Source organism: Aegilops tauschii, chromosome 3, assembly GCF_002575655.3.
Source record: "Aegilops tauschii subsp. strangulata cultivar AL8/78 chromosome 3, Aet v6.0, whole genome shotgun sequence".
NCBI classification, from domain to species: Eukaryota; Viridiplantae; Streptophyta; class Magnoliopsida; order Poales; family Poaceae; genus Aegilops; species Aegilops tauschii.
The window spans coordinates 468194536-468205977 of record NC_053037.3 but is presented as its reverse complement, the minus strand read 5'-3'; the positions used below and the strand labels follow the sequence as shown (position 1 = coordinate 468205977).

Here is an 11442-nt window from a genome sequence, read left to right as displayed (position 1 = left end):
GATCCGCAGAGAAGCTCGGTATCTCGTACCAAATTACCGCCCCTTCAAAAGCTCGAAAGATGCTCCACTTGTCAATCACTGTAAAGTGGCATCTCAGATGTGCCCCTTACGTGTAGACATTACATAACGAGACAACTGGCTGAAGATGACAGAGAATTATCTGAAAGCTAACTTGTAGTCCAGTCCAGACATATGCATGATTCATTCAGCCACACATTTTTGACATTGCGTCCGACATACCCAGACGCATGTATAGACCGGCATTCGCCATGATCAACTCAACCGTGGCCGATCAAATGGTAACACCATCGTAGATATCCTAGCCTGACTGTTCAGAATCTCTGAACAGGAGAAAAAGGAGTTCAGAACTCGCCGGAGAAAAAAAGCAACTTAAAATTTGTGCATTCCTTAAGCAACTCCCAGTAAGACGACGGCACGGCAACGTGAGTAGGTGACGCGGCCTCGATGAGCTCACACATGCGTGCGCCACACAATTAATATTGCTGCCGAAAAGTAGCAGGGCTTTCCCGCCTTTCGGTTCGTTCCCGGTCTTTCAGATGCTCCGACTAATGTCTAATGTGGATCGATCAAAGACAGATTTACCCGGAAAGAGATGCTAAGTCGAGCAGGAGGATGCCAGGATGTAATTATGTACTTCCTATGTTCCTAAATATAAGTCTTTTTAGAGATTCCACTACAAACTACATACGGATGTATATAGACATATTTTAGAGTGTAGATTCACTCATTTTACCCCGTATGTAGTCCATAGTGAAATATCTAAAAAGACTTATATTTAGGAACAGAGGGAGTATGTATGTGCACTCCGGTTCTTGTGGCTCCACTTTACCAAAATCATACTAATATATTACTAGTCGAAGGCACGTGCTTTGCACGTGTGCGTTGTTGACTAAAATTCTAGGCAAACATGAAAACTTTAAATAAAAATGAAGCACTTTTTATATGGAGTTTTAGCTTCGCAACCTCTTGCCGAGTTACAATGTTGATGAACAAATTTGATTATTATATTTCCAAAACATGTCAAGAGTAATTTTGGTTAACACTTGACAAACTTAGAGTAATATTCTCAAAACAGTAAGTCACATCAGGACCAATTTTTTTTTCAAAAAGTAATCATCTGCATGCATTGTACTCCCTCCGTTCCTAAAGATAAGTCTTTTTAGAGATTTCACTATGGACTACATACGGAGCAAAATGAGTGAATCTACACTTTAAAATATGTTTATATACATCCGTATGTAGTTTGTAGTGGAATCTCTAAAAAGACTTATATTTAGGAACGGAGGGAGTACTACATAACTTGGACGTGGATGGAATATAATGCATTCTACCATGCATATCCAATATTTAGGATCTCCCGCAAAAGAAATTCCAATGTTTAGGACTTCACAAAAACATGGGTATGTGTCATCGTAAAATTTGTGAGGATGGCCGTTCAGCTCATCGACCTTCTGTTTTTTTAACATACTGCTCGACCATTTTTTTAAGGGAGACCCCTCGACCTTTTTGCGTCGTGCCTTAGGCTAAAATGTGGTTTTGGGCCAACAGCGTAACACTCGGCTATACGGGCCTGGAAACTTGCCACTGGGCCAGCTGTATGGAGGCCCACTCAGAAACGCCAACACAGGTCAGTTCCCTGCCTCTATGTCGAGCGGAAAAAGAAAAGAATCTTCTCAAAAAATAAACTGTCGAGCGGAAAAAGAAAAGAATCTTCTCAAAAAATAAACTGTCGAGCTGAGCAGCACTGCGCCGCCGCCCCTCCTCCTGTCTCTGGCCCCGCGGCCCGCCGAACGCCGACCCGAGGACCGCGAGGGCGTCGGGGAAGCGCACGACCCGGACATCCTGCAATCGTGCTCGGCTGCTCGCCTCGCCCAGCCCAATCGTCATTAGCAGCCATGGCCTGAATCCGGCAGCCACGGCCTCAAACAGCACACCCCGACAGGCGGCACACTTCATGCTTACACGGCTCCTCCGCTATTGCACCGGCGAGTAGCACCGACCGTAGCATCACTGCATCAACATACGGTGGTCAGCAGGCAGCAGCACCGTGAGTACTTCAACTTCTCTGAATTTCTGATTTTCTCCAATTAAAGAATGGAGATAAGATTGATCGGTGTGATTATTATTTTTTTGAAGTCTGAAAATTTGTTGATTTGTAGGTTCCAAAAATAAAGAACAAGTCTGGTGATTGAAACATGTGTGCACCCATTCCTTGCTTACAAAAGAAATCCCGGACGGAGGGAGTAGAAGCTACACTATCTATGCTGATGTTTGTAAATTTCCTTCTTGGTTTATCTCCTGTGTAAGTTCCTGCAAATTGGTAGAGGGCGCAGTGTGCTAACTCATGGTCTTACTGCCCAGGCGCATCAGATCACTATTAGTAATCTATGGATGGGGCATGTCCCTCCAGTGTTGAGTTGGCTTGTAATGACTCTGTAACTCTGATTCCCTATGAGTATTCAGAAAAGGAAGGAAACTGACCTATGCCCACTTCTGTTGACTTAATGTTTCTGTTGTACTGTATGTTAAAACTGAAAAATGTATGTTTCTTATACTTGTGAAGCCCAATGGCTATCATAAAAAATGATATCTTCTCACTTATGTTGCTGGATTTCTATTATATGCTATAACTGAGAGAAGAATAGTAAATCTATAGATTTAAGTACTGTACATGCTAGATTATTACCCCTGTAAACATATCTTTTGGTCTAAAATTTTCATAAGGACAAGCTAATGACTGAAACCCTATCTAATATTATTTTTCCTGGGTACTATTTACATGAATAGAAACATATTAGAAACATCACGCTACAGTACACAGCATGTACATGGATTATACCAAAACATCCCTGTAGACAATATTTTTTGTGCTTTTCCCTGATGGGTCATTATCCTTATTTGGCCTTGCAAGTAATCTACTCCCTCCGTTCCTAAATATTTGTCTTTCTAGACATTTCAACAAATGACTACATACGGAGCAAAATGAGTGAATCTACACTCTAAAAAATGTCTACATACATCCGTATGTGGTAGTCATTTGAAACGTCTAGAAAGACAAATATTTAGGAACGGAGGGAGTGGTTGTTTGTCTTGATGTCCCTCTAGACAAAGCAACATAGAGTTGTCCATGAGAAAACACCGGCTCAGGAAGATATACGCCAACATTTGGGATGGTTTGACCCTGGGCTTTGTTGATTGTCATGGCAAAACTAAGCCGAATTGGAAATTGTTTCTTTTAAACTTGAAGGGGAGAACATCATCCTCTGATGCTGGGAAGAATTCATTTGCATAGTGTTTTTGGTTTCTGCAAAAGGATCATTCTGCTCTGCAATCACAGCTACTATCAAGGCAAGCGATCAATAAGGATAATAAGTAGAAGATATCGGTTTAATAAAAACAACGTACGTTGGTTCCCTTTTGGTGAAGTCGTGGAGTGAACATTTGTAATATCTCTGAAAGGAGCTCGGCCTTCCATCTCTTGGGTTTTACTGGACGGCTCGCGGTTATGACTTTGATTCTTGATTGTTATAAGTCAGGTGTTTTCGGCCACAACCTACAGTATATAAGCATTAGACCATTTTTTAGGTTGCCAAATCCGAGAAAAATAATTAAAGCATACTCAAATTTGCAAACAGCTATGAGACATGAACAGAATGAACATGTGCTTTATATTCAGATAGCACTGCCTTTTATAGTCTACCAACAGAGCTGCTTGGACAAAAGCACAAACACCTTGCGTGCAAGAAAAGCAGAAAAAATCAACAACTACAGCAGATCAGTGACTATGTATTTCATATAAATCTATAGCAAGAAGGATCACTTGCGCAACATTCGCATGCAAAAGAATCATCACAGAATTCCAAAGGAACAGATTAGGATGGGACACCTAGAGAAGGAATAGCTCACTTGTGGTCAGTCCGTCGATGGCACTATGGTGAGCTGGTTGTAGTAGGATGTCCAGCTCTCATGAACCTGGACTCACCAGGCGGCAAGAAAATTTGAACTAAGTCAGAGCTTGCAAGGAGACGATGGTGGAGCTGCAATCTGGATGTTGAGGTGATTCGAAGGATCTGGGGCGTGGACGGCGGTTATGAACTGGCGGAGATCATGGTGTGTGACGTACACGCTAGAGAAATTTTATACAGAGCATATGGATGTGGTGGTGAAATCAGCGAGGCTGGCGCCTTGGCGGGGAATCGATTTGCTGGAGCCTTGGTGGGGAATCGATTTGCTGGAGGCGAGCGTGGGTTGTGGAGTTTTCCAGAAGGGGCCACTGAGTTCTCAGGCTTTGGCGGGAATAGGTGGGAGGCGAATCCGAGTAATGTGGGCCGTTCGATCTGATAAAGTGGACGGCTAAAGATGAATCCATTATGTAAGTTGGTGGGCGAAACATGCAAGAAGAATGTAGATTCAAATTTCAAAAAATTATGTACTATAATAGTAGAGATATTCACCGACCGACACGTGGCAACCCTCATCATCAAATTCATATCACTGCATAAAACAGAAGATAGACTTTCATATTATATTAATTTTGTAGTATTATTGTTGATATTTTTCTTAATAAACTTGATCAAACTTTGTGATGTTTGACTTCAAGAACAAACTATGTACAGTACATTGTGGAATGGAGGGAGTACCACGAAGCAGAGTCACCGGGACACGCCATCGATCAACCATATCGCTGGAATCACCCGTGTCCTCTCAGTGACAACTGACAATGGCCGATGTACTCACTCACCCATCTAAAGTACACTCGACAAAAGTTGAGCTGAGCCAGGGAGAATGCATCTGCCACTCTGCCTAGGGCTTAAGTTACAGTTACACACGCTGCTACCCGTTCTGCTCGTTGGACCTGCAGCGATAGGGACGGGGTGCCTCGTAGCAACAGCCGGGCTTTGGACGAGAGTCACGAGACGTTCTTGAGGCAGCAAGTTGCAAATCTGTTGCATTCTGATATCTGAGCAAGTCATATCCCGTCATCGAGTAAATCGTGGAACAAATAATATAAAATAAAAAAGCAAAATGGAATGAACAAAAAAGAAACCAACAGAATGTGCTAATTCTTGATGCACACACACACCCCAAGGAGATCTAAGATCCACAAATTCTCTTAAACAAAGGGGATAAAAAGACTACAATCCTGGGACACCACTTATAAATAGGTCCGCACCAAGGTTTTCCATATAGGTTTTGCACAAGGCTAGAAAAACTTTGGTGCTGTTATTCACAAGCAGCAAAATAACTCCCACAAAGACAACAAGGCAACACAGGAAACATCAAATGTCATGTTCTTAACACTGGGCATCATCAGTTAATCATCGCTCCCTCAAAACAGATGATGATCATAGTCACTTGAAACTAATGTCCACTTGCATCTATGCTCCACCCTTTTGTATCTAATAAAGCAAGTAGGCCGATTTGGAGCGCAAAAATGGAGTACGACTTCTCAATGACCTCCCTGTTCAAGATGATGTCCCCTCACCTGGTTCTCGAATTTGAATGGAAGTTCTCGACAGGCTTGCTTCGAGTTCATTTAATTCGTCAAGGTCTAGGTCATCGTCATCATCTAGATCTTCATCATCCAGCTCCTCGTCGGCCTCCTTGCCATTAGAGGTTGATGAGCTTGGACCTTCATCCTGACTTTTCTTGCCCTGTGGAAGCAAGTTTAAAACATATACATCAATACAGAGACTAACGTATTGAATAACATTTGTGTAGATCAGCCTGCATTTTGGTTATACTATGTTAAATTCCATACTAATGTATGCACTAAAGCAAATCGTTTTAAACTAGCACTATTGTATAGCAAAAACTTTCCAGCATTGAATCCATAACACACATACAATTCCAATTCTTACCACTAGATTCCAGGCCTGCTTATTTCCCTTTTTACATACCAAAGGCTAGGAGATATAGCAAGTTAACTATTTTTTCAAGAAATCATATAGCTAGTTAAAATTATGGCACCAAATTAAATGCAAGATGAATCTCAAACAGTATAATCTCAGGTGTGTATGTAACACAAACAAAATCTTAGTGTGATGACAGATTACTTCTTTGATCCGTCCTTACAGTTTTGTCTATTAATTTATTTCTTAACAAGCATGCATAATGCACACTATCACCTCACGGGAATTGCCAACCAGACATGATGTTGATGGATCTACACCATTACCCACCCCCCTAACACTGCCCTTCAGGCCTTTCCCCTAGCCAAATTGATTTCTGGTCAGCCTATTTATTCTGATTCTCACTAGAATAAGTAGCCTTTTCTTTAGTGTATGAAGGTAACATAAGATGCAAGATAAAAATGGAATGACAATTAGAAGTCTTGATATTTCTTCATGGAGCCCCTTCTTAAACCTCAGATTTTAAAAACAAACACCCCTTTTGAATACCAAGATTTCTGACATCTTATTAAATTCTCAAATCAAATCAATTAAGAACCAATTCAAATTCATAAAACAAAAGAATAACACCACTTCATCCCTACTGGGCAAACCTTATGGGCAACAAAACCCATAACCAAAATTTGGGCTAGCAAAGAGGACAAATGGATAGCTTGCTTGGGCTCAAACCAAACACACATCCCACATCGCACACATGTGTAGATATGCCAAATTATGTTTTAGGCATTTTAAAATTTTAAAGTAACAAAAAGTACAAATCATATCAGGAGTGGTGCTTCACATATTTCTTCTTTTATTAGTTTCTTTGAAAATATGCCGAGTATGACCATTCAAACTATTTTTTCCAGGACTACACAAAGGGACAGGATAGTCTAAAGTAGTTAAAAAGAGCATGTGCACGCGGGGGAACCTGTTGGGAGTCTAATTTAGCTGTGACAGGATTGCTACATTAGAGGAGTCCTAGTTGATCCCACACGGTATGTGCAGTAAGCAACTTCAAAATTCAAGTTAAGATGATTTAGGTCGTTACATAAAAAAAAAGAGGAGTCCTAGTAGACTAGGAAAGGCTAAACTAGTCAGATCATGTTCTATAAAAGGAGTAGCCAAGAAAAATTGTTCAGCAAGAAAATAGAAAGAATTCTCCTCCTACCTTGCCTCACCTTGGAGGCAAATGGCCCTCCCTCAACTGAAAATCTAGTCCACAACACACAACTTCAAGGGAACTACTTAGGAAGTTTTTGGGGCAGCAGAAACTATGACAAAATGTGGGAGTGGCTGACCCCAGGTACTTTTAACAGAAATTATATCATAGCTTTCTAGTTCTAAAGGCCAAGGCTCCTTCTGCTCTCACAATCAGATCATGCTAGGATATTTGTATTTGATCATCACACTAGTGTATAAACAGCCGATTTAGTAAAGGAGGGAAATTTTAACCTGTTCCTGGTTGGCTTGTGGCTCTTCACGTCTTTCATAAACTTCATATGCTTCAGCATCATCAATAAACACACTTGCATCGGCCATGAACAACTCACGACCACTGGATACAAGAACAAGCAGTTACCTTAAGTACCACAAAGGCTCACAGGTCAAAACATGTCACTAAAAGAAGATAAGGTTATTACCTCATACGGTCATTCTTAGCCCTATCTGCCCTCAAGGCCGCCAGACCAGCTTCCTTTTCTTCTGCCTTCCTCCTTTTCCATTCCATGAACAATTCTGTAGTCATAGGGGTTGTGGTTTGAACCTTTCTGCGCTGTTAGATGAACAAGAAGTAGAGAATTGTCACAGCAATGCCAAAAAAGTCATTTAGACAACAGACAAGGAACAAGAGTTTCACTGTTGCAGAGAGGAAGGATTTATGCTAATCTTCATTTTACCTGGTCTTCAATCTCATCTTCAATTGCAACCTTTTTACTCTCTTCCTCTAGTAAGGCTTTCATCTGAGACTTTAGTACATAACCAGGCGGAAGGGCATGCCTGTAGCGGCACTCCTTGCCGCCATTTGGACAAACCCAAAACCACCCATACTGCTTCTTCTCCACAGCATCAAGAAAGTGCTTGCAAACCTACAGAAGAAAATAATTAGCAAAATCATCATCCTGCTAAAAAACACGAATGCTTTGAGGATGGGAAAACAAAGATCGCATTCCTAATTTCACTTAGTGGTACATATCAATGGGGCGGACCAGAATCTGATAAATAGGAAAAGAAGTAGTGTTTAATGCTGTGCTCAGCACTGTATTTTTGTTTTAATTCGGGATGGTGTCCTATGAGTGTTGTCCTTTAAGCATGGTGAGACAATGCAAGTTTATAACAACCAAGTTAAACAACGAAAAAAAAGAAATGGAGAAACTGATTATGTCGTCATAACAGGGTTACAATGCAAACACGATGAAAAATGTTAATTAGCATAGAACTGAAGAATTATTATCAGTATCAATGTATTCTTATTCAATATAAGTGAGTAAATCCGCTATCCACAAATAACAGAACCTCTTTAATGAGTTTTAGTATAGCAAGTGTGTTTAGTTACTACGTGATAATGTTGCTGCCTTCTGGAGATTATGATTGTGTATAATCAATGTGTCACAGAATTCTACTCGGAATCCTTGATAACAACAAATCTTAACCACACTGCGGCCTACAGAAGTTACAACATGCCTATAAATTAGATTATATCAATCTGATCACTTGTGAAAATAGACTAGGTGCGCCCATAGTGGCTCTAGCAAGGTTTACGAGTCATTCCGAAGTTGAGAATCATAGACTTAAGCATAACTAAATGACACTAGTCAACTGAAGTTGCGACTCATAGACTAGTCGACACTGAAGTGTAGTCGGCCCTGGAGTTGAGACTCATAGACTAGTCTATCGACTAGTCCTTGGACTCATAATCCATGGGCTCTAGCAACTAAAATAACTACTAATTGATGTGATTGGCCAAAAGAAATTGCATCTGCATCCAGATTAAAGAAAATCAACTGGAAATCATATACAGCAGAAAAATGGCTTATTGGCATCACAGGAAAATACATGATAATAGGTGTAAAAAGCATTACTGCTTTATATTTGAAATGCATATATTCCTCCTAAAATAAGAGCGCAAAACATGAATTGAAGACAAAATATAAATAGTAAAATAGAACCAATATAGTATTATCTAGCTCAAATATTACCAACGAGAACATTAGTAAAATTATTTATTCTTTTAGAGCAAAATGAAAGTTGAAAGTGACACATCATATAATGAGAAATGCTTGAAAAATGTGTATAACAGTTTTGGAATAGTGCATACAATATCAGTAGGTTTATTCTGCTGGTACTCTGCGTTTTTTGATGCAATAACTTTCTCAAGGGTCTCCTGATCCCAGTCATCCATTGTATCTTCTTCCTCTGTACATGACAGAAGAACATGTGAATTTCTACCGAGAAAATTGAGTGACTCCAAAACGAAAGAAGTAACAATCATTTATTTACCTCCATCGCGCTTGTCGCTGTAAATATCAATCTTCTCACCCTTCCTTTGGACATTCAGGTCGTGTGAGAACTTGCATTTAAAACCCTTCTGACATTGTCCAACCTTGAAGAACTCGCAAAGTATCGACTTGGGGTCGACACCTGCACAATAGCACACAACCAAAGCATGAGCATTTATCACAAGAATAGCAATCTTTTGAACGAACTGCCAGTACCAAAATATCCTAATGAAACATTGCAATTTCCGTTTGCAATCTGCGGGACTTGAAAGAGCTAACATGTTTACACAGAAAGAACTGACCAAACCCTTCCTACATTAGAACAAATCAACACCAGTCACCAGTATTACCAGAAGCACTTCCATACTGCCGTATACACCACAATATCAATTCACAACAACTTCATATCCACAGCAAGGGATTCTTGATAAATCCACTAGAAGAGACCTATACACGGTGACAAGGGGAGGAGGCCATACCAACGGGGACCTTGGGCTGGCTGACGGCGACCTTGAATAGATCGTTGAGCTCCTTCTCGCGCGCCTTCTCCTCCTCCTTCTTCTTCTGCGCATCCGCATCCGCATCCACGAACAAGAAGAAGGAAAAAAACATCAGAAGAGCAAAGCAATCGGATGAGGGAATTGACAGCTTCGATCTGAGTGTTCCCCCGTGCCTTGGCGGCGGTCTTGGTCGGGTCGGGCTTGGGCTGGACGGACTGGTGCAGCGACTGGACGTACTTCTGGACGTTCTTGCTCTTGTTCTTGTTCTTGAGCCCGAAGGTCTTGTCCTCCACGACCTTCTGCTTCTTCGCTACGTCGGCCTTCGACGCCGCCGCCTTCTTCGGGGGCATCTTGCTCTGCTCCTCCTTCTAGCTCGGGTCCGATTGGGGTGGGATTCGGGCGGCGGGAAGAGGACGCCGCGAGGGAAGGGGAGGCGAGGGTTTCCTGGGTTTGGAGCTGGGAGGAGGAAGGGGGGGCGGAGGTGGAGGCGGAGGCGAGGAAGAAAGTTCTAGAGATGGGGAGTGGTCTCGTGGAGATGTGGAAAACCGAGGTTGGGCGATGGGCCTCTAGTCAGGCTTTCAGCCGGTTGGGTTGGGCCATGATCCGGTAAGGATTCTCAGTGTTGAAGCAGGGCCTAATCAGGCACAGTGGGCTCTGAACGAGAATTTGGGCCCATGACAATATGTTGAGGGCTACCCCGCGACAATGTGTTGTCTCAAAAAAAAAACGTGACAATATGTTGAGGCAATCCATCCTCGTTTCCGATAATCCTTCAGTCGCTGGAAAGATGAGCACCAAAATTGGAATTATGAACTTGTTTATTATGAACACATGCAACGGTCTGATGTGGATATGATCCTTAATATCCCATTGAGCATACGTAATCCGGTTGATGAATGAGCCTGCCATTGATGAGAGACGTGATGTGTGTTCAGTCAGATCAGTATACCTTCTTGTGGAAAACGATAAAAAAAAGGAGAATTGTTTGAAAATAGAATTGCATAGTCAAACACTAGTGCTACTCGCAGGGATTAAAACACTAGTGCTACTCGCAGGGATTAGGCTGGGCTTTGGAAACTGAATGTCCCTGATGTAAGGGCATTTTTATCCCTTAGTTGGTTTTGGTGATTGATGACAATACTTTTGCGGACTAATCATGTGCATCGAATATTTCAGATATATTGACTAGGCACAAGATGATTTGGTTCCCCTCGAAGGCTATGGAAGACGACGTTTCTCTTCGTTTCTTTTCAGTGGTATTGAGTCGTAGGGAAGCCGTACTATTAAGAGGGGGTCCGCGTTGGAAAGGTTGGGTGGATTCATCACGTACACATCTTCCTTTGCACCTCCTTTCCTCTAGCCTTTGGAGTATCCTATGTTTTCCTTGTCTATGCAAATATTGCTCTTGCTTGCTGAACTAGGGCGTGTGGTAGTACTGCTCCTTAGAGCGGTAGTACCGCAGGACCTTGCGGTAGTACCGCCCGCTGGTGCGGTAGTACCGTGGTATCTGACATAGTTCCGCAAGTACGCGGC

At 41.8% G+C, this 11442-nt stretch overlaps 1 protein-coding gene and 2 long non-coding RNA genes across 3 annotated transcripts; 1 reads left to right on the top strand and 2 right to left on the bottom strand.

Moving 5' to 3' along the window:
- Positions 1–875: 875 nt before the first annotated feature.
- Positions 876–2511, top strand: LOC120976841 (uncharacterized). The gene is made up of 2 exons (XR_005773353.3): positions 876–2068; positions 2181–2511. It is a non-coding gene; the product is annotated as an uncharacterized lncRNA (long non-coding RNA).
- A 141-nt stretch (positions 2512–2652) lies between these two features.
- On the bottom strand, positions 2653–4484 carry LOC123497879 (uncharacterized). The gene is made up of 2 exons (XR_006672368.2): positions 3928–4484; positions 2653–3574 (listed from the first exon to the last, which is right to left on the bottom strand). It is a non-coding gene; the product is annotated as an uncharacterized lncRNA (long non-coding RNA).
- A 632-nt stretch (positions 4485–5116) lies between these two features.
- Positions 5117–10427, bottom strand: LOC109744681 (zinc finger CCCH domain-containing protein 11). Its single transcript, XM_020303860.4, has 8 exons — positions 10083–10427; positions 9889–9973; positions 9411–9551; positions 9229–9326; positions 7811–7999; positions 7556–7686; positions 7368–7470; positions 5117–5675 (listed from the first exon to the last, which is right to left on the bottom strand). Exons 1-8 carry the CDS (start codon positions 10257–10259, stop codon positions 5487–5489), a joined length of 1113 nt encoding a protein of 370 aa, XP_020159449.1. The 5' UTR covers positions 10260–10427; the 3' UTR covers positions 5117–5486.
- Between the last annotated feature and the right edge of the window lie 1015 nt (positions 10428–11442).

Excerpts from the sequence above, each read along its gene's own strand:
- LOC109744681 (XM_020303860.4), bottom strand. The coding sequence starts at position 10,259 with ATGCCCCCGAAGAAGGCGGCGGCGTCGAAGGCCGACGTAGCGAAGAAG. Across the intron at positions 9,327-9,410 it reads CAGCGACAAGCGCGATGGAG|AGGAAGAAGATACAATGGAT; the intron begins GTAAATAAATGA and ends TGTCATGTACAG. Across the intron at positions 7,687-7,810 it reads AAGATGAGATTGAAGACCAG|CGCAGAAAGGTTCAAACCAC; the intron begins GTAAAATGAAGA and ends TTCATCTAACAG.